Raw genomic sequence first — 22,888 nt, 5'->3', positions numbered from 1 at the left:
AGCCAAGATAGGCCAAAAGCTGAGCTTCTTGCCCCAAACAGCCAAGTTGTGAATGCAAAGGAAAAGTCCTTGAAGGAAATTCAAGGTGCTACTCCAGTGAACACACGAATGGTAAGAAAGCAAAACAGCCTTGTTGCTGATAGGGAGAAAGTTTTAGTGGTCTGGATAGGAGATCAAACCAGCCACAACATTCCCTTAAGCCAAAGCCTAATCCAGAGCAAGGCCCTAACTCTCTTCAATTCTATGAAGGCTGAGAGAGGGGAGGAAGCTGCAGAAGAATGAAGCTAGCAGGGCTGATTCATGAGGTCTAAGGAAAGAAGCCATCTTCATAATATAAAAGTGCAAGGCGAAGCAGCAAGTGCCAATGCAGAAGCTGCAGCAAGTTATCCAGAAGACCTAGCTAAGATAGCTGATGAAGGTGGCTATGCTAAACAACATATTTTCAATGTAGGTGGAACAGCCTTATATTGGAAGAAGATGCCACCTAGGACTTTCATAGCTAGAGAGGAGAAGTTAATGCCTGGCTTCAAAGCTTCAAAGAACAGGCTGACTGTCACTCTTGTTGGGGGCTAATGCAGCTGGTGACTTTTAAGTTGAATCCGAGGCTCATTTACCATTCCAAAAATCCTAGGACCCTTAAGAATTATGCTCAGTCTACTCTGCCTGTGCTCTATAAATGGAACAACAAAGCCTGGATGACAGCACATCTGTTTACAACATGGTTTACTGAATATTTTAAGCCTACTGTTGAGACCTACTGCTCAGAAAGAAAGATTCCTCTCAAAATATTACTGCTCATTGGCAATGCACCTGGTCACCCAAGAGCTCTAATGGAGACGTACAACGAGATTAATGTTGTTTTCATGCCTGCTAACACAACATCCATTCTGCAGCCCACAGATCAAGGAGTAATTTCGACTTTCAAGTCTTATTATTTAAGAAATACATTTCGTAAGGCTATAGCTGCTGTGGACAGTGATTCCTCTGATGCGTCTGGGCAAAGTAAACTGAAAACCTTCTGGAAAGGATTCACCATTCTAGATGCTATTAAGAACATTTGTGATTCATGGGAGGAGATCAAAATATCAACATTACAGGAGTTTAGAAGAAGTTGATTCCAGCCCTCATGGATGACTTTGAGGGGTTCAAGACTTCACTGGAGGAAGTAACTGCAGATGTGGTGGAAATAGCAAGAGAACTAGAATTAGAAGTGGAGCCTGAAGATGTGACTGAATTGCTGCAATCTCATGATAAAACTTTAATGGATGAGGAGTTGTTTCTTATGGAGCAGCAAAGAAAGTGGTTTCTTGAGATGGAATCTACTCCTGGAGAAGATGCTGTGAACATTGTTGAAATGACAACAAAGGATTTAGAATATTACATAAACTTAGCTGATAAAGCAGCAGCAGGGTGGGAGAGGATTGACTCCAATTTGGAAAGAAGTTCTCTTGTGGGTAAAATGCTATCAAACAGCATTGCACGCTACAGAGAAATCCTTTGTGAAAGGAAGAGTCAATCGATGCATCAAACTTCATTGCTGTCTTATTTTAAGAAATTGCCACAGCCACCCCAGCCTTCAGCAACCACCACCCTGATCAGTCAGCAGCCATCAACACTGAGGCAAGACCCCCCATCAGCAAAAAGATTACAACTCGCTGAAGGCTCAGATGATGGTTAGCATTTTTTAGCAATAAAATATTTTTTAATTAAGGTATGTACATTGCTTTTTTAGACATAATGCTATTGCACACTTGATAGACTACAGTATAGTGTAAACATAACTTTTATATGCTATGGGAAACCAACAAATTTGTGTGACTTGCTTTGTTGTGATGTTTGCTTTATGGCAGTGGTCTGGAACTGAACCCGAAATATCTCCGAGGTATGCCTGTAAAAGATACTGGAAACATTTTGGAAATCCTATATGCTTGGTATAGTTTGATAAGAAAACAAAGCAAAGTGCTGCAGTAGGAAGAAATTAGTAGTCAAAAGTGGAGTGAACAGCATAATAAAGTATGGAAAAATACTGTTGGTACTTTTGGAGAACTTGCATAGTTGTTATAACAAGCCCTTCCAATCTTGGACAGTCCTGCTTTATATATTAATTACATAGATCAGTATTAGCAGATTATGTATTTGAAAAGAAGATAAGAGGTATTTAGGTGGTCCAGTTACTCTTGAGTTAACACAGCCAGGAGATGTTTTATTAGGGTTTGGTACAGTACTAAATAAAGATCTTGATACAAATCCTCTAATTCATCATTTCAATATGGGGGGAGAGCGTTTAGCTGTATATAGGCCTGGTCGACGTCCCTCCACAAAACTGACCTCTGTATGGCACAGTGATACTGACAGGGTGGAGCAAAGGAAGTGTCAACGAGAAAAGAAGAGCATATATGACTCACTGCTTTCATTTTAAATGCCTTTTAAAGGCATCATTTTGTCATTTAAAAACCATTATCACTGAAGACTTCTTGCTAATAGACTTGCGGGTAAGCGAATATAGATTTACTCCATGATATCACATTGGGGATACACATGATAGAAAAAAATCAGGTTTGGGTGAAAAATAATGCAAAAAAAGAAATAGTCCATTTAGGATCAGTGAGCTAATGAATGAAATAAACTGATGAAGTATCTGTGAAATATTTAATGGTTGTGCTAATGGTATTTTATGGGAAAAGGTGCTGTGAAGTACTTTGTTCTATGTCTTTGAATTGATACTTATATACTTCACAGGTGTACAAAGTGTTTTTGTTTTGATGAAGATTTATTGTGCTGGCAAAGAGAAACTGGGTTGGCAATACGACGTACAAGATTTTCCTTTACATTTCATTTGTATTGATATGGGGTGAAAGGCTTACAGTATTTTTAAAACATGACTAAATACAGCTAAATTGTTTGTTGATTATATATATATTCTCTTTGCTGCAGCATTTTGCTTGAAAAGCAGTTTGAAAGGAAGAATTTTAAAAACATTTTCTTCTCAGGAGAGGAGACCTTCTGGAGTCTAGAACATGGAGGATGGTTTGTATCTCTTTACTCAGTTAATTGTCTCAATGTAGTAAACTGAGACTGGCATATCTCTAGCTTCAGGAAAAAACATAAAAACAAGACATGAACTGAAATTTCACCATTTCTTTGTAAGATATAGTGACAAGCAGGAGGTTAATCACAGCACAGACCTTTTATTTGAGTGTTACTGGGGTTTGGGGGTTTATTACTTTATTATTTGTGTGGTGGTATTGCATTATGACTGTTTACTGTTTCTAAGCAGTGTTGCTTAGAAGTAAGTTACACTCCTTAGAGAACACCAGTGCTAATTTCTCTCCACCACACTTCAGTGTATTTTCTGACAGTTAATCTATATGTGCACTATATAAACATATATATATGTGTGTATTTCTATTTTTCCTTTGCCTAGATAGTCTGCCCTCACTTGCCATTATACCTGAATTACAGTAATCAACAGTGTCTTTTCCATAGTATGGTCCTATTTGAATATGCCTGCTAATTATGACCTCTTTATTTGGACCTGTTCAGATCCATCCATACGCTTAGAAAATAAAAGAGATTTATATATGTTTCTAGCTCTTCATATGGAAAACTCTCCATATTGTGTTGCCCCATCTGAGGAGGTATGTAATACCATTTCTGGGAAATATTTTGGCCATTTAAAGAGAATTATCCTTTAAAATATCTAATGACATCCATCAAACTACATATTTATAATGTAAACCTCTATTACATGATTAGCTACTGTTGTGGGGGAATGAGTCTGATGAGTTAGATGGTCATTTCACAGAATTTCTGAAGCTGGAAGGTACCTCTGGAGATTGTCTGGTCCAACCCCCCTGCTCAAGCAGGGACACCTAGACCAGGTTGCCCAGGACCACGTTCAGTAGGATTCTGAATACTTCCCAGGACAGCTATCTCCAGCACAATCTCTCTGGGCAACTGGTAACAGTGATCACCCTCTCAGTGAAAAAGTGTTTTGTTATGTTCAGGTGGAATTTCCTGTATTTCAGTTTGTGCCCATTGCCTCTTGTCCTGTCCCTGGGCACCACTGAGAAGTCTGCCTCCATCTTCTTTGTACCCTCCCATCAGATATTTATACACATTGATAAGATCCACCTGAGCCTTCACAGTCCCCGCTCTCTCAACCTCTCCTCATATGACAGGCGCTCCAGTCCCTTAATTATCTTCCTGGCCTTTGCTGGACTCATTCCAGTAGCTCCATGTCTCCCTTATACTGGGGAGCCCAGCACTGGACCCAGCACTCCAGGTGTGGCCTCCCCAGTGCTGAGCAGAGGGGAAGGATCACCTCCCTCAACCTGCTGGCAAGGCTCTTCCTACACAGCCCAGGAGGCCATTGGCCTTTTTTGCCGTGAGGGTGCACTGCTGGCTCTTGTTCAACTTCTTGTCCACCAGGAGCCCTGGGGCCTTCTCTGCAAAGCTACTTGTCAAGTAGAAATCCTTTGTCCTTTCCTCGCAGAACAGGAGTAGTAGGCTTTGCAGTTTGGGCTCGAAGTTTGCCATAGGTGCTTTAGTGGTAGCTGAATCAGTCTCAAGCGTGCCAAGGGCCATTGTGTTTTTTTGAAAGAAATAACTGCAACTTCCATTTTATCATTTATGTATGTTCTTGTTTCCATGGTTAAAATACCTCCTGTCTTAATTTTAGCTGTGAATATGAAAACTTTGTTTTCCTCACTTCTCTTAAAAATTCTTCAGCTCCATACATTGTTTTGCTTTCATAGAAAGTCTTTCATACTCCAGATTATCTGAGAATGTTTTATAAAGCTATAGATTAAATACTTCACGGTGATCAAGTTAGTGGATAAGAGTAGCTGTGATGATTACACTTTTAAGAACTCTAAGAACTGCTTCTTAAATATTATTGGATTTATAAACAGTTGACCTTGATATGAAACCTAATAATAAGAAACAGCTTTAAATATGAAATGACAGAATCATACAAATGGGCTGAACAAAAATAATCTAATCCATTTTCCTGCATTGAAGCAGGATTAAATCTAATTAGGCCATCCTTGACTAATCTACTGTTCAAAATTTTTGAAAAAATTCATGCTTCAGCCTTTCTCCTAGATCTTGGGTTTTAAACCTCATATTTTTTCTTCTTTAGATTCTCCAGTTTGTTAGTATTCTTCTTAAAGTAGTATGAAAACCTAAATGACAGTCCTTCAGATGGAGTAACTACAGCCTTTAACATGCACAGTTCCTGTAAATATGTATCATATCGATAGGTCAATAGCACCATTCTGTTGTTGGCTTGTTAAACAGTAATTCACAATAGTCTGTTGATTCTTTTATGGCTAGTCCAGGTTTCTATTTTGTATTTGCTCATTTAGTTTCCTTTTCCAAAGTAGGATCTTGTTTTGCTTGTTTTCAGTTTAATCTTGTTGCCACCTTTGCTGTATTCTTGTTTGCTCTCCCTTCCTGTTATGTAATGTAACTATGCTTTCTTTGATTTTCTTTCTGCAGTTTTATATATAAACTTTTCTTTTTGCCTTTTGTATCCCTTGCTAGTGGAAACGTCAGTGTTATTCCAGTTAATCTTTACATGTTATACTGTTCCTATATGCTCATCTTTAATATTGCCTTTAGTTCCTTTCTTTTGTCTGATTTTGGTTCTGATTTTCAGACTAATACAGATCAGTTGCTACAATCAAAACAGTCTCATGGTGCTACTGACTGTTCCTTTACATCAGGATAGAATATTTTCTGTAGTCTCTTCCAGTAAATCAGACTCTCTTATTCCTTGGATTATTTTTCCAAGAAACTTCCTACTAATTCCTTAAATTTGTTGAAATATGTCTTGCTGACATCATTATCATTATCCTGTTCTTATAAGATCTTTTCTTATGCATCGTATCATAATCATTTTTACTGTAATTACTTTCCATTTTCAGGTTCCTAGTGATTTCTTCTGTGTTAGTCAGAATCAAGTCTAAAATATCTGTTTTCTAATTGCCAAAATGAAAATTGGCTGCAGCATATTTCCAGAGCTTCACATGTATCCTGAATGTATTGTTTTTCTAATGGCTATCTATCTGCAATAGTTAGTCTACCATTATCATATGGTCCTTGGACCATATGCTTAAAGGAGAAAAAAGAGAAAAGCACTTCATCCTTTGACCTTCTAGTCGGATAGTCTGTGATATATCTCTGTGATGAGATCACCAATATTACTTTCTTCCCACTTGCTTTGCTTAACACTATTATTTCTTCAAGAAAGCTGCAGAAATTCAGGTTTACATGTCTTTTTGAAAGATGTTAGTTTATCTCAAAGCTGTTGTTCTTTTCTGTAAAATGGCATAAGGTATTTAATAACCATTCTGAGATCCATCAGGGATAGGCAGAGTGGACCTGCACTTAGTGAAATATTTTGATTAGCAGTTACTTAACTTTAGAACAGCCGTATTGATAGATGATCATCTAAAATAGAGTATTCCAACTACTTCTTTGACAGTGAGGACAAAAATTTTTTTCTCAGAAAGAACTGAATAATCTGATCTAATTTTGAAGTTGGCCTTGCTTTGATCAGGGAGTTGGATTAGGTAACCACCAGATTTCCATTTCAACATAAATTACTCTATGATTCTTATTTGTTACCGTGTAATCCATCTACCAATTGTGTAGGAGAGCTATATCCAATGATACTATAATTTACTGTTTGTGCTGTTGTGTCTTCATTGGGTATCCTAACACTAGGCAATACATGAATGTACAGAAGACAGAAATAAAATCTTTTCTGTACCTTTTCAAAAAGCTTGGACAGTAATCATTAATGCCACTGTCTTATTTTATCCATCACAGCTAATATAGTGTTGATAATATATACCCAGGTGTATATATTCTTGGAGAACTTTGATAAAAGAAGCTTGGCTTTTTAGTCTTACAAATTCTTCTGAGAGTGTTTTAGAAATCTATAGTTTGATCTTTCTGATTGATTTCAATTTGGGTTTGATGTATTGCTTGAAAAGGAAGAGCACTGGATTTCTTGAGAACTAATGTACACAAAAAATAAAGTAATACTAAATTTACACTAAATTTGCATGAAGAGAAATTGAGACCTAGAGATTCTGGGACTAAAGAACATTTATATGTAATACCATGAAGCAAAACCTATAATGTATTTTTGCACATATGTAAAATATGCATGCTTGTAAAATAAACTCTGCTGCCAAAAAATAAGCTGTTTTTTTTTTCTTTTCAGTTCAATAAGACTGGGATTGTAGTATGTGGGTCAGACAGAGTACTCAAAGTGATAGCTATGAGTTGCTCCAAAGTTGGCGTTCATGCTGTACAACAAATGTTTCTGAATCCTCCTTCTTTAAGTAACTGTACTGTGTATCTGTCCAGGAAACCATGCACAACTTGTACCACATTCCTCATTCAAGGTATATAAGACATTTTAAATCTCTTTATGTTAACTGCAGTTCTGTTTGAATAAGAAGCTCATAAATGACCCTGCTAAGCATCATGTCTAGGAAAACATTGTGGCATGTGGCTCAGTCCAGCGAATCCCTCCTTACACAAATAATCCTTTTTTCTGCATATAGTCTCTTAGAAGTAAGTGAGTCCGCTTGCCTGGGCAAGGATTGGCAAGCTATGGGAGGTCATTTATGAAAATGCAGTAATGTAGCAGTTGTTAAAATAGTTCTGTATTCACTGCAGATCCCATTGCAATGTGAGTGGGTCTCTATGGATAACTATACTGGGGTTTGGACTCTAATGTGTCTGCAGAATTGCAGTACAACAGAAAGTTAGTCCACTATTTTAATCAAAAAAAGCATGAATTGAATGTCCTGCCCAATTATATTGTACTGTAAGTCACTTTCAGTGTTCGTCTCTAGGTGCAATTTCTTCAGTCTATTACTGGCCGAGGGCCCCTGAAAGAAAGGGAGATGATTCAGAAATTAAGGAAGATATTCAGCAAGCTGACCATATGTTTCTTAGGAGCCATATCAATAGCAGTGTGCTCTTACCCATGACAATCTTTGAAATGGTGAAAAAGATTGCAAAAAAAGTACAATGCAATGGGGACCCCAACAGGAGTTTTGAGATACCCCAAAATTTTGAAAAATATTGTTCATGGTTTAACATGAATATCTGCCAAGATGCATATCTCAAACGGATGAAAAATGCTTTACGTTGCTATAATCTTTTACTGGGAACTCTCCAACCTGAGAGGAAAAGTCATAATGAAAATATTCATCGACATGCATTGCAGCTTTGTTATTTTCAAGCGTCAAGATCTGGTAAGTTATGCTGAGAGTACATAAAGAATAGCAAGAAAATATGAAGATGTATATTTATTTTTTATTATTGCTATTGATTCATTTAGTTAGAGCAAAGAGCATATACTTCACAATATACATGAGTATCAAAAAAATTGGTGTGCCTTCCTAACATAAGTGCTAAAATATTTTTCATTAATATATTTATTATACTGTTGTTGAACATTATTGTTTATAATGTTTGTTGCAGTACTGAACTGAACCCTAAAGCAAAAGGTGGAAAACCAAATCGTTACAGGTAGTAATTGTAAAAATATTTTTTGAAGTATACTGCTATGTTTCAAGCTCAAAATGTTACTTAAAGAAAACAAAATATTTTACATATATATGTGTATATAATATATACAAAATAAAACAGCATTAAGTGACAGATCTGTTTACATTGTGACATTTATGAAACCTGAGGAAATGGAAGTGCATAGCTTTGTATTTATTTGTGGGGACATGGACAGCATTAAATTACCTTTCATTTTCTGCCTTAAAGGTTCTTAATTGATATGAATTCTATATAAATAAAATATTATCTATATAAAATTTTATCACTTAATGCTTTGGAGGGGGAAGGGAGCAACATTATATATGTAATTTAAACATTATCAGTATATAATTAATGTAAATATGTGGGTTTATAGTGAATCCCATCAACAGAAGTTCTTGATGTTTGTATAACATTCTATAGTCTGTTTTCAGAAATTTGTATCAATACTCTGCAATTACTAATCAAAGAATAACTTTGCCTTTTGCTACAGTTTAAGTTGTGTTCTTATGAAATCTGGCTTTGGCTGTACTTGATGGTAGTTTTGCCTCTTTGTAATAATGTGTATTTAATAATTTAATAATCTGTCTATAATTCAATAATGGATATGCATGGAGGTATGTTATTTCAACATATAAGCAGTCTACTTATGCATTCTGTTTCTATATCATTAAAGCACTACATGTTAGTCTGTAAAATATGTTTTTAAGTATGAAAAAGTATGTTTTTAAGTGAAGTGAAGATCTTTCTCTCTTCTAAAAGATGACCCAAACCAAGGTGTGGGGTGTGCACTGTACAGTCAGAATGGATATTTTGTAAGTAAATTGAATTCTCCAACACTTGCAAGGTTTCTATTCAGTGCCCCCAGGGGTGTAGTTGACCTAATGTAGACATGTGCAGTGAAGATGCCTACCTCTGAGCTATTGATCCTGGCTCCCTTTTATAGTCAGTGGTGCTGTAATATGCTAATAGTAATGGTAATGTTTCATTATTTAACTTTACAAAAACACTCAGTGAGACTCACTAAAGAAGGAGGATCCTAAGTTTGTTGCCAAGCTAGGGAGACAAAGAGATGATGATGGCAATGATGGACAACAATGACCTCGCTGAACACAAAAATAAAAGTGACTTTTGACTGTATTAAAAAGGATAGCAATGGTAAGATGCTCTTTAGCAAACTGGTAAAGCTGATTCCAAAGCCTCGAAAGTATATCAAAATATGCACAAAATTCTGGACGTTATGTTGTTTTCAGAGCTCTCTGGTGTGAGAATATAAGTACTGGCCGTTTTTGATTAAAAATCTGGTATCTTTAAAGACTTCTCAGAAACAGAAATTGTATGTGTCTGGAAATATATGGACCGTATATATTGGTTTTGAAGTGGTATTAGTATATGGCTAAAATGTTATTATGTTTGGAAGGGTCTGTTAGATTTTGATTATTTTATTTCATTTGTTTTTTGACAGTTTGGGACAGGCTATAATGGATACCCCATTGGCATATTATATGGAAACTTGCCCTGGCAAGGGAGAAGAAGGTGAAGAACTGGATTTGCAAAATGGGAATTTGTTGTCCATGCTGAAACAAATGCTCTCCTGTACAGGTTATTATTACAAATATAGTAATAGATTGACTTCACAGACATTCTTTATGGCAGTTGATGTCAGTCAAGCGTGAATATTTCAGTGAGTCATTGTGGAGCTATGATTCATCAACATCTTTAACCTTTCCATCTATATTTGATGATTAATCCATTTTCAGAGGCTTAACATTTTACACCTCTGAGCTTACAGTCAATATTTTAATATATGCCTTTCCTCCCCTCTGCCGCCTGAAAAGACATGATAACATCTTACATTTCCACACTTCCAAAATAATTGCCCAATCTCATTGTGATATGTTGCTCTAAACAATTTTTGAAAGACCTAATCTGCAGCATTCTGCCTGGCAGCCTCTTTAGCTGGTCCTCAGGCTAGCAGGATTAGCGTCAAGACACCTGGATCGCTTCGGATTGTAGCTGGCAAGAGCTGGAGAATCATTTAGTCTGTGAAACTGTGTGACTCATGACAGTAGCACTTTTGTATACCTGTAAACAGAGAGGACTACCAATATCGGAGTGGGAGGGCTGTACTTCCACTACTTAGGTACAGAAAAATTTTATGGCTAGGCACTTAACTACAGAAGACAGACAGATGATGTGTTAGTGGGTATCACTGGTGCCTAACCAACAGCAAAATAGCTGTGCTCTGCTTGGATCAAGACCAGCTGGTGAGATTCGATATCACTGGTGGTGTACAGCTGAGCAGCAATGGCAAGTCCAAGTTTAAAGACTTATTTCATATGTAGAAGGTATATATGTATATGTATATGTGTATATATATATATTAGACACACACACACACACACACACAAGATATCATATAGAGGGTATGTGTGTGTATATAAAATATAGGTGTATGTATATAGGTGTATACATATAGAGAGAGAGACATATTAGGACAGGGTGTGTGTCAAATTTGAGACAGTCTGGGCCAAATGCATAAAGAAGGTCTCTACTTTCCCTTTTACCTCATGACATCCAAGTAGAGCTTTTAATCTAGCACCAGTACTACAACGTCAGAACTAAAAGCTATAGAACTTTCCTGTCCTCCAAGACCAGCTTTCAGATGATGTTTTGACTCCAAGGTACTGCTTTTTCCTCCCCAATCTATTTCAGTCCCTGATTAGGTTTAAAATCTAAATTCTTTGTCTGAAGTATGTGCTTGATTTTGAATTGACACTTATTTTACACTTTATTATAATAGTTATTGCTATCATTAAAAATGCTAAAATTATTTGTAATTTAGTTGTTCAATTACCTTTAAAAATGCATTATGAACATAGGTGTGTGTGACTTACGACAAAGGGGTTAGTACTGAGACTCGGATTCCTGGACCACCAAACTTCATAGCTCTCCAGTGTAATTTTGGATTGATACTAGAGCAGACTCATGCTGAGGTTAGGCTTGTCTTCTGCTTGTCTTAGCGGGTATGGTGGTATTTGTAAATGGCTATCTGTGGAAAAGAAGGAGCACTTGAGTTATGCAAATACTGTTCTAAGTAACATAGTGAAAGGCATAAGCAAAAAAGATCATATATTTAAAAGGAACATCAGGATGAAATAAGATCTGAAAAAGAAAGGAGGAGATAGAGAGCAGTCTAATTAGGAATAATGACCTTCAATGAAAATACTAAATTTAAAGAAATGTAAATACTATGTTAAGTTTTAGCTTTGCAGAGAATGAATTGTGCAAATATATATATTTTTTTCAGGTCAAAACCCCAAATAGAAGAGACTGATGTTCTTTACTGTACCAAACTTCCCTGTCCTGACTGTCAGAGCCTTATAAAGGAGGTGGGAATAAGGAAAATTTGTTATGTACAAGAATCATCAACACAGAATGAAGAAGTATGTTTACATTATATTATTTGTTTATTGTCATAATGTAATAATATGTTCATTGGGGTGTTAGCTTATTTATAGCTGACTTACAGACAAAAACATCTGTTCTTGCCTTCATATATATGAGGTACCATATTTGACAATCACCTAAAGATGATTCATTCTTCATACTCATACTACTAAAATTTTATGGCTTGCTCTCTGCCCTGAAAATGTTTACCTTCAGACACTTCTAGATCAAGGAAAGGAACAAGTTACATATTTTAGGATCTTGCACTGGGAAAGTCCAGTCTATATCTGTATGGTAGGGCCTTGGAGTACTGCCTGATTTTGGATCCAAATGGTTATTCTGGCTGTGTCTCTAATCTCATGATGATGAGACCTGCATATAGGCTGCCTCCCTTGTGCCTTGGTTACCACATGCAGGGAACCTGGGCAGGGGGGTTAAGAGGAGCTATGTGTGGCATGCTCTGCTGAGTCCCCCTGTCTGAAGGAGTACCTCTGTCCTGCATTGCACACACTTAACTTTTAAATCCTGGGACCCAGGTAAATGAAACCATCTTCTTTCTGAATCACACGTTCTCATATATGAAATTTGCTGCACATACTTCAGTCTGATGAGTTCAGCTGTGATTATTTTAGCCTGAGAAAAAGAAGGCTCAGGGAGATTTTGTATATAAATACCTGATGAGGGAGGTAGAGAGAACGGAGCCAGACTCTTCTCAGTGGCACCCAGTGAAAGGATGAGAAGCAGTAGGCACAAATTGAAATACAGGAAATTCCACTTAAATGTAAGAAAAAGCTTTTTTACTGTGAGGGTGATCGAACACTAGAACAGGTTGCCCAAAGAGGTTGTGGAGGCTCCAACCTTGGAGGTATTCAAAACCTGACTGAACATGGTCCTGAACAACCTGCTCCAGCTGACTCTGTCTGGAGCGGGGGGGTTAGGACTGGAGGTCTCCAGATGTCCCTTCCAACCTCAGTGATTCTGTGAGTACCTGGTTTGTTTGATTTTAAGGGTTTTTTCTTCTTCTTCTTTCAGGATCCCTCAGTTGATTTAAAGAAAGCCTTTGATGCTATTGAGGTAGGTTTGCATATTAAAGATTAAATTCAGGGTTATATTACTGAGAAGTATTTTTGGACATGCATTTAATAGAATTGTAGAATAGTTTGCCTCGATATATGTCATCCTTTTAGTTTGCTTTGTTTCATGGAGTGGGTTTTTTTGAAAACATTTTCATTAGCTGGAAAGTTCACTAAATACATCAAGTGTTCATAGGCCACTTGATGAATATGTGAGTATGTATTCACCTGACTATACACATCAGACCTGTTTGGTTATTAGTTTGAAAGCCATCAGTAGGTTTGCTGTGGAATAAAGGGATGGAATAAAAATAATTCACCAGCTAAGAGGCATGTCAGAAATGAAATCAGAAGATGTAGAAAAGTATTGCTTCATTTCTCAAGATTCATCAGATATATCTGAAGTAAAGCAATCTTAGCTGGGAAAAGGAAGGGAAATGGGACACACAAGACTACAGATGAATTGGATAAATGCTTACAGGAAAGTAGCTTATGTAATTGACTTTTATGTTGCTCTGTAGAATAAGAGCTTTAGAACTGGAATAGACAAAAACGGTTTCAAGGACCCGTGTTTGTCCAGTGGTCCAAGAAATCCTCATGGTAAATGGATGAATAGCTGTAAGACGTAATAGCAGATTTGAGCAGAAAAATTATGGAAAGTACTAAATAAATGTTTACTTATGCTTTAAATTTCTTTCTTTTTTTTTCTTTCTTTTTTTCCCCCTCTGTAGCAGTGGAATACTAAAATTGTGACAGGTATGGTTACAGTGTATTTCCTTGTGCATTTGTACTATTAAGTTTGATTCCTATTGGTATTACTGTTTAGATTTAAAAATGAGAGTGTTTCAGAGCAGAAACTTTTTCTCACTTAGATGCTTTTTGCTTGGCTTAAAAATAAGTTAAAACTTGTCTGAAATTTTGAAATTTCAGTGGCTTAAAAGCTGAAACTTTGTTGCCTTTATTGAGGGGGAGGGATAAGGATTTGAAATCAAATCAAGAATTGGAACAAGACTGTTATTAGAAGATAGAAACTCCAAAAATAGTTACAGATGACATCTTCCTGAATTCTGAAGGTACAGTGGGCAAATGAGTTGGGGAAAACAGCATAAGTGAGAGAGACTGTTTTAAGATTCAGGAGACTGATGTATATTTGCACTAGAAAGAAAACAAACTGAGGAGGAGAGTGAGAACAGGGATGATGAAGGTCAGAAGACCCAAAGGGTTTGGTTAATGAGGACAACAGGATGGCAGAAATGAGTAGGCAGAGACTCATTATCAAAGACAAAAAGAGGTGGTTCCAAGTGTGAAAACAGAGGGAGAGGAGAAAGAGCAGGTATTGGCCCCTCTAGGCATGAAGAAAGCAATATGGATTTGGAGGTTAAACAGCTATGAAAACCTTTTTTTTTTTTAAAAAATCACTATTGGGGAGCCATATTTATTTTTATATGATATTCAGTTAATTATTTTTTACTTGGGCAATTCCCATTGAGTTTAATGCAGTTTCTTTCTGAATAATGCATCGGAGCCTTGACTTTAATGTCCTGATTGTCAAGTATTGTCCTAAATCAATCTTGGCTTCTGAGAAACCCAACTTACAGTGAATAGTCTGCTACTGTTGGTGATGACAAGGGGAAACCTGATACACTGCTATACTTCATTATTGAACATATCTTGTATGTAATATTCCTAATCACACCCTTTTTTTTGTCTTCCAGAACGCAGTGAGCAAAACAATGATTCAAAAGACAAAGAAACAGAAGGAAGAAGTAATGAAGGCAAAATGGAATTAATTTAGTAAACTGTTCTCTAACTGTTGTGGCTTTTGGTTTTCCTAATTAATTTCTTTAAAGATAGTTGAATGAATATACTTGTCCTGAAAGCAATGAGCTTGATATTACATAGTATGGATAGCTGGTACACAAACTTCTGACATGTCTCTCTGGCAGCATGTCTGTCTTCAGTTTTACAAGCTATTTCAACCTTGGTCCTTATTCTCTTAACATAAAAATAGTAACAAAGTTACTGTTCTAATGATTTTTTTAAACTTATGTAACATTGTTATAACTTCATGGTCTGTTACGTCTAAAACACAAAAATATACTAAACAGTAGCAACAGATTATATCAGGACAGATCATGCTGGATCAGGAGGAGCAACAAAACTAACGTGGTGAGACAAGGATATAGCTTTTGGGAGTGCTGAATTCAGTAGAAGTCAATAGAAATCACTCCCTGTGCAAGCAAAAAAGAGTGGATGGCATAAAAACTGGAGAAAACAAATCCAGGATACCTCTGCACACTGTCAAGCAAAAACTCCTAGGAAAGTCATTAAAGTTTGCATTAGAGGACTGGCAGGCATAAATGGATGTGATGATGAGTAAAGTGCAAAGATCAGACTCTATACAGAGTAACTGGCCCATTAAATTCTGATACATTTTTAAGACACAGTTCTTTAGTTCAACATACATAGAAATTATATCTTCTTTTCCACTTTTCGACAAGCACTAGATAGCTAGATAATTATCCTTTCTATCTCATTACCATTAATTACTTACTAATTTTATGACATTACCTACATTTTCTCCCAGACTGTTTTGAGTAACTTTTCTTTCTGCTGTTTCTCTCTAGGTCTTCTTGCTTCTCTCCTGGAGAAGGGAGAGTTGTGCATCTTCTTAGCATTACATATGGAAAATTTACCAAGTGAATCGCAAAAATCTGTGAGTCAACTCAAGTATATTTATTGTTATCAAAGCTGAGAAAGCCATAAGGAGCTTGACTTAAAAATCACTGACTTGATGTCATGGCAAAACAATCTTGACTTGGGAAATTTTTACTTTATATATTTTATTGCTAATTACTGATTTGGGTTTTGAGAAAAAAAGAAAACATAAGCAGTTAAACGAACAAATAAGCGCCTTTCCTCTCCCTTTTCCAGGCTCAACTTAAGCCAAACACCTTTCTTCCCCCCTTTCTAGTCTCAACTCCCCTTATTTACACCATGGGTTATACTCGGTCCCTCCCAATTCCTTCAGCAAGGCCACAGGTGGTACAGGAGGTTGGAGTTGTGAGTCTGTCTGCTGCTCCTCTCTGCTTCTTACCAGCTTTCTTTTGCTCCTCTGTGTTTCCTGCCATGAGTGTCCTGGCATGGATCCCCCACAGCTGCAGTCCCTTTTGGCGTGTCCCTGCCCTGGCATGCATTCCCTGCGGCTGCAGTCCTCAAGATTGTCCTTGCCCTGGTGTGGGTCCCCTGTGGCCGCAGTCCCTTGAGGGTGTCCATTCCCCAGTCTGGATTGCCCGCAGTCCCTCAGAAGCACACCCCTTTTGCATGGAGCGCCTCCTCCCAAGAGTGCATCTCCAGTGCTTGTCTCCTCAGAAGCCCCTCCCTCCATGTGCCTCCATACATGTCTCTTCACATCGTCTCCCCATGCTGCTCCTTCTTAAATATGCTTGAGCCAAGGCATCATGTTTTCCTCTGACTGGATGAAGTTTTGAGGCATGATGGGTTGCTCACAGTGGTGTCAGAGCCGGCTGGCATGGGGCAATTCCTGATCTCCTTTGCACAGGCCCCTGCTCCTGAAACCCTGCTGTTTATGCCCAACACAGTGCTCATATGTGAGCTAACTGGGGGCTCATGTGTGAGCTGCCTGGATGTTCACATGTGAGTTTATTGGTCATTCATGCAGGAGCACCCAACTTACTTGGATTTTGGCTTGTTAACATTTTAATCTTTGTATGCATAAATCAAAGCTGTTTTACTTTTCCAAGCTAGATAAATGTCTGGTTCCTACCATGAGAATTCTTTGAATAGTGTTGCTATTCATGTGAAACCATACCTTGTCTCCTTGTCTCTGTATTCCTTTCTCCTGGCTTGGTAATCTGTAGTAGACCAACTATCCAGATATTCATTTCCCTATTCTTTTCATAATTTTACAGACTTGCTTTCCAGAGGTCTAACTCTTAGCCCTTTCTGGACTCCAGCCAGAGTATTTGCACTGTTGATCAAAATACAGCATTTGAATTATGTGCTGTAGACATATCTACAGTTCTGACTGAAAATCTGTAGGAATCAGCATGTTTTTCAGCTGCTTGATCCCTACCCCTTTCCCCCCAAATGCCATACATTTTCTGTGGGATCTTTTGATTGCTGATATCTGCTCTCCCAAATTGGTATCACTTTCCATACATATAATCGAGATGGACTGCCTTTCACTGAATGGTTGTACTTTTTTTGTATATGTACATGCAGTATTGCAAAACTGGAATTGTCATCTGTGAAGCAAGCAAGCCAAAAAAGATTATTGCAGTGGACTGCTCTACAGAGGATCTTCATGCTGTGCCCAAAGTACTGTTAAGGTTTCCTAATGTTCTGAAAAGCTGTGAAGTATACTTATCTCGAATGCCTTGCAACTATTGTGCAAAATTGCTCGTTCAAGGTCAGTATCAGAACTATCTCCTAGACTAGCTAACATTGCACATGTGGAATACTCACAGACTAGTAAACTATTCATGCCATACATCCTCTTCCTCTTTCATTTCTTCCGCTCTGCGTTTTTCCTTAGTTGGTTCTGTGTGAATCATTCAGAACATCATCAGAAGCTGATTTAGCTAAATGTTTTGTACAATAGATATCCTTTATTATAAGAGAATATTAAGATGTGATCATAATGTTGTCATACAAGTTGTACAATATTTATCACATGATAATAAATAGTGTAAATCATCAAATTCAAAGGAGAGCCAACAGAGATTTTAGAGTTACTTGTTTAAAGAGAAAAAAAATTAGAGGAATGGTCCCAAAAGATGTGGGAATCTTGCAAACAATAATGTGTAGATTATGTACTTGATAAAATAGAAGACAAATACAGGCATTCTGATTTAAGTTATTTATCAGACCAGAAATGTCCCTCAAGTATTAGTATCCAGGATAACTAAGAAAGTAAGGCAGAATTTTTGCAGACAAGTTCACTTGGAGTACCTAATAAATGATAACACACTGCCAACATATTCATTTTTCTGGTTGTGTTGGATGCCTAATTAATACATGTATTTTTTTCATGACAATAACTTCCTGTATCTTTTTAAATGATCTGCTTGTTTTGGACATCTTTACTGTTTAAGAGACATTCATAATTTGGTAAATATAAGTAGAGACAATAGTTCTAATCATCTGAAAACAAGCAAGACAAAAAATCCCAAATGGTATATAAAATCTCCCTTTGGACTATGAAGATAATGTGATAATAAATGAAAGTATTTTATTAGTGAGACACTGGAGAATGAGACTAACATGGGAAAAGTTTCAGCTTGCTTAAATAATTTCTTTATCATTTTACATTTATTAATGGAGAAAATGTATATTTCACATTTAGTATTAAACTTTCATATGTTTTTTCTTTATTCAGCACAAGTCTCACAAGTGTACTACTGGCCTAATTTTGAAATAAAGGCGGACAAGGCCTTAGTGATGAGCTGGTAAAACATACTAATACCATCTTTTCAGAAAGCTATGTCATTGCAGCAGTCTTCGTACCAGCAATAAATGATCAAAGAAAGCAGCAGATACTTGTTTCAAATAAAAGAGCATCTTCTGGTGGTGAATGCTTTGCAATTACATCTATATTTGATAACAAATGTAGCTTAGAGCTTCTTAAATTGGGACACCTGAAAGACGAACAACAGAAAAAGTATAAAGAAAATCTAACTACAATAAAGGATTGTTTTAAAACTCTGGCAGGTACCAAAGATGAAAAAATAACAATATTAGAAAAGGAGAAACCTAAAGACGAAATGAATACTCACAAATATACCCATGCATTACAACTCTGTGATTTATTAGCATCCAGAAGTGGTAAGTAAATGAATATTACTAAATTTAGCTCAGCAACTCACAGTGCAGAAAAACCCTGCATAATTGTTAAATGTATTCCTGAAGATATAATATATTAAAAACACCTTTAATTGATTCAATTGAATTCTATTAGCTAATTCGTGAAACATTTTAGTAGCACAATGGTATTTCCTATTTTATAAAATTAATTCATATTGCATCATTATATCTTACAAACCATATTAATGTCATCTGAAGAAGACAGTGCAAACTGGGCAAAAATATCCCTAAGAAAAAATGGAGTGTATCATTAATACCAAATCAAGATTTCTTTGCTGAAGGGGGAGTTGACCGAGTGAGATCTCCAGGGATAATTAAGATCCAAAGAAATGCAGTGCAGAAGTCTTTAGTGAACAGGAAGTTGGGCTCATACTTTCATTATAGCTAGCCAAAATGGAGGAAAAGCAGACATGGTCTTTCCCACTGGTGGAGGATTTTCTAACTCATTAGGCTGATTGCAAGTGTCTTTGGTTGGAGCCAGTTTCTCCCACATGACGTGATACCAAATGGCCTGTGATCAGTTCCAAAGTATTTTTAGTCAAACTGTCCTATTTTTGCATTAAACATTTGCAAAACTGAAGAAGCAGTTTTATAGCACATTCAAAAAGAATTCATATCAGTCCTGGAGATTATTACCTGTTACTTTCTTGCATTGTCCGTTACGCTGCCTGGTTGTGGTTGGTTACACTGACAATATTGCATTTTGGTTTTCATTCAGTTTGGCCTGTGCAGATTGCAAAAAGGATTCTATTTAGGCCAAAGGGTTAACTCAGCAGCACTTTATCCCATATCTGTACTACCATTTCCCAGTGCCTTTGCCAGAATTTGTTAAAGGTGCTTTATAAAAGAGAAAATATTGCAGTTTTTGACTGATTTTAGTCATTTTAACAGTTGCTGATTTCTCATAGATAGCAAAGGGGAATTTTCTGGCTCCTGCTGTGTTACTTTTCTTCTGTACACCATCAATGCTTTTAGGAAGGGATATAGCACATCTGTGATTCTCAAGAGGCACTCCTATTAAAGGGAAACATCCTGGACAGAGAGGTTTCCTGCTTCCTCAAAAATTATAAACTTTGAAGCCTCTCTGCTCTCACTTCCCTTAGATCACTGCTGTAGGCTGCAGCATCATGTTACAGTGCATGGTTTTGTTAGCCACATATTTTGCAGAACTTCATGTATTAAATTCATTCCACTGATACTGTTTTTTTTTTTTATTTATGGAAATTACTATATTATATACCAGGACTAGGCCTGGAATCAGTTTCTCCCGTTTTCTACCTCAGACTTCTAAGAGAGGGCTAAGCTACTTTTCCACCCTCTTTGTCAGCAGTGAGCTCTCTGCATTTTCAGGGCTTTGGGCCTCTGGGTTTATACTCTGAGATGAAAGTTGGTGCCCCATTTGTGCTGCATGGTGTCACATTTCATATAGAAGCACCTGAGGATTGCATGCTGTGGTCCTTCTGCTATAACATGATGAGGATCCCTGGGAAAAATTGCTACTGGGAGTGGGCTCCACTGCTGGAGTGATTCATTTAACTCACAGTCTGCTCCCTGTCTTCATCTAAGGGGACCTCAGGAAAGAAGGGTGTGTGTGACCCATTCTGGCTATGGTCTCCCAGCCATCACCCAGGTAGTCCCTGTTAGCATCAAACCTGCACCAACTCCCCTGGGTTCCTGAAAGGTGCCAGTAGGTCCCCCAAAGGAGCTGTATACTAAACTTGTGCCTGAAGCAGAGCCCACAGGTACAGAAAGAGCTTGATTTTTCTTTTTTTCTCTCCCAAGTTAATTTCTGAGAAAACCAAAAGAGTTTATTTTTACTTTGACTAATAGCATCTATGGAAATAAAGTTATTAAAGATCAGTGTTTCTCCACTAGGTTTTTTTCTAGGTTTCTTTTCCCTTTCCCACAGAAGACAATTTTGGGGGGGTTGTTACCTAGGGGGGAGGGGGGAAGATGGAGGAAGAGATCCTGTGGAATAGATGTCATTGCATGTGCCTATGCTTTGAGGTAGGTCTAACTGAACTTACTGTTCAGGAGAAGAAAGAATTTTTAAACTGTTTCTGAGTTGCAAGAATAGAAAACATTGTTGTCTCAGCAGCAGGGAGGGTAAAAGGTGTTGGCACTTCCACTCAAGACTAGATACACTGAATACACGCTATAGAGATGGACTACAGAAAACAGCTATGAGAACTGGAGGTAAGTGCATTGATACAACACAGCTGGTTAGCCTTTCTTGTTAGCGGTTTACCTGATTTAATGTTTTTTGGAAGGCAGCCTGGTAAGAAACACATCCTTTTGCACTGTAAGGTGTGTTTTGCATCTCTTTGGACCAGTAGGCATGAGTAAGAACTTCAGATCTTTGAACTAGCAAATTTGTTTTAATATTAGTGTGTTATATGAATTTTTAATTGTGATTATTTGATTGTTTCTCCCCAGACAATAATAATGGAGTGGGGACTTTGATTTTCAGTGGAGACAAAATTGTAAGTATGGATTTATGTGGTCTATGAACCACTTGTGATTTTCGAATATGAAGAGAAACTGCTCAGAATCTCAATCTGTATTCCTTTTTACTCTTCTTATAAAAATGTCTAGTCATCATTTAGTGTTATATTAAAAAAATACTTGTAGGATTCTTATGAAATAAGTTATCAGGCACAGAAATGTTTTAAAAAGCCTGTATCTGCCATAAGAGAGGCAATTTAAGTTCACAAGGCTTGTGTTTATGTACGTAAAGGAACAAGTTAGTTTTCTTCATTTAAGTAACTAACTCTGTTCAGGAACATTAAGATGATGAATTATTTAATATCTATTCAGCAGTTGGAAGAAGCAAAGTCTGATGTTTGATAAACTTTAAAGTAATAAACTGACTTTCTTGCATGACATTGCAAGCATTCTATATTGAAATGCCCAGCTTATTTTCCTTATTTTTATTTTACATAATTCCAAAATGTGGAACACAATACAGTAACTCATCTAAGAAAATACAGCTAACATTTTTCAAATTTTTTCTGTGACTTTGTGTTTAGCAGCCTCCTTTGTGTGTTTTTTTCTTGCTAATCAACTTTTCCTGTTATGATTGTGATGATTGTTTACAAGCACTGTATTTGATGTTCATAGGAAAATGTATTTCTGGAAATAAAGGCAATTTGCTCTGTGGGGAAAAAAAAGACTTCATGAGTGTCTGAAACTTCTGATCAGGAACCACAGTCAATCATTTGGAAATGGAAATCTGCATGAGTCAAAAGTAAGAATCTCATAAGGACTCCCACTGAAGTTATTAATAGCTTTTAGGAGTTGGATTAGGCTGTAAATAACAAAAGGTCCCAGCAGACCATTTTGCTTTTTTCTGTGTTGTCCTAGGTTTCCCTGGGCTACAGTGGATATCCAAAAGGGTCAATGAACAGTTTGTTTGGCAAGAAGGCAGATGTTGATTTTGACAAGCATGCAGTTGTGTGTGCAGAAACTAATGCAATTATTATGAGGTGGGAATGCTTTAAATATTTTTAAAAAATAGACAGAAAATCTTTGTGTTGGGTGCTTCAATAACAAAGAAATAACTTTCTAACTAAACTACCATGGGGATTTCCACAGTGTAGATGGGAGAAGTAATGTTAGATAGCATGGAAAGGTGTTCCTTAGTCTTACAAGGCCCTGAGTACAGTTGGTTTTTACAGAGATCTGGGTCAATGTGTTCTAATACACTTAGCAAACTTATGTGACAGGGTCTCAGAGGTTCCTGCTAGTCCCCATCCTCTGACTCATGTAAGCCCAGTTCCTGTGTGCAGTCACGGGTAGAGGCTCTCACAGGTTCTGGAGACAGGAATATAGCACGTAGCAGAGCAATTGCTCCTATGTGTGGGCGCTGATGTTACTTAGCCATTGGAAATGCAGGGCATCAC

General features: G+C 37.1%; 2 protein-coding genes and 1 long non-coding RNA gene across 3 annotated transcripts; all 3 read left to right on the top strand.

Annotated features, from left to right (window-relative positions):
• Positions 1-2,284: 2,284 nt before the first annotated feature.
• On the top strand, positions 2,285-8,522 carry LOC112974964 (cytidine and dCMP deaminase domain-containing protein 1-like). Its single transcript, XM_026084488.1, has 5 exons — positions 2,285-2,492; positions 2,935-3,638; positions 7,238-7,421; positions 7,878-8,282; positions 8,512-8,522. The coding sequence occupies exons 2-5, from the start codon at positions 3,504-3,506 to the stop codon at positions 8,520-8,522; spliced, it is 735 nt and encodes a 244-aa protein (XP_025940273.1). The 5' UTR covers positions 2,285-2,492; positions 2,935-3,503.
• A 1,530-nt stretch (positions 8,523-10,052) lies between these two features.
• Positions 10,053-14,875, top strand: LOC112974965. The gene is made up of 5 exons (XR_003256441.1): positions 10,053-10,179; positions 11,888-12,023; positions 13,060-13,101; positions 13,832-13,856; positions 14,816-14,875. It is a non-coding gene; the product is annotated as an uncharacterized LOC112974965 (long non-coding RNA).
• A 585-nt stretch (positions 14,876-15,460) lies between these two features.
• Positions 15,461-18,575, top strand: LOC112974963 (cytidine and dCMP deaminase domain-containing protein 1-like). The gene is made up of 4 exons (XM_026084487.1): positions 15,461-15,506; positions 15,728-15,816; positions 17,346-17,532; positions 18,502-18,575. The coding sequence occupies exons 1-4, from the start codon at positions 15,461-15,463 to the stop codon at positions 18,573-18,575; spliced, it is 396 nt and encodes a 131-aa protein (XP_025940272.1).
• Positions 18,576-22,888: the final 4,313 nt, after the last annotated feature.

This window comes from Apteryx rowi, unplaced genomic scaffold (assembly GCF_003343035.1).
Source record: "Apteryx rowi isolate R43461 unplaced genomic scaffold, aptRow1 scaffold_642, whole genome shotgun sequence".
NCBI classification, from domain to species: Eukaryota; Metazoa; Chordata; class Aves; order Apterygiformes; family Apterygidae; genus Apteryx; species Apteryx rowi.
Note: the sequence above shows the minus strand (reverse complement) of the source record. Positions and strands in the feature narration are given on the sequence as shown.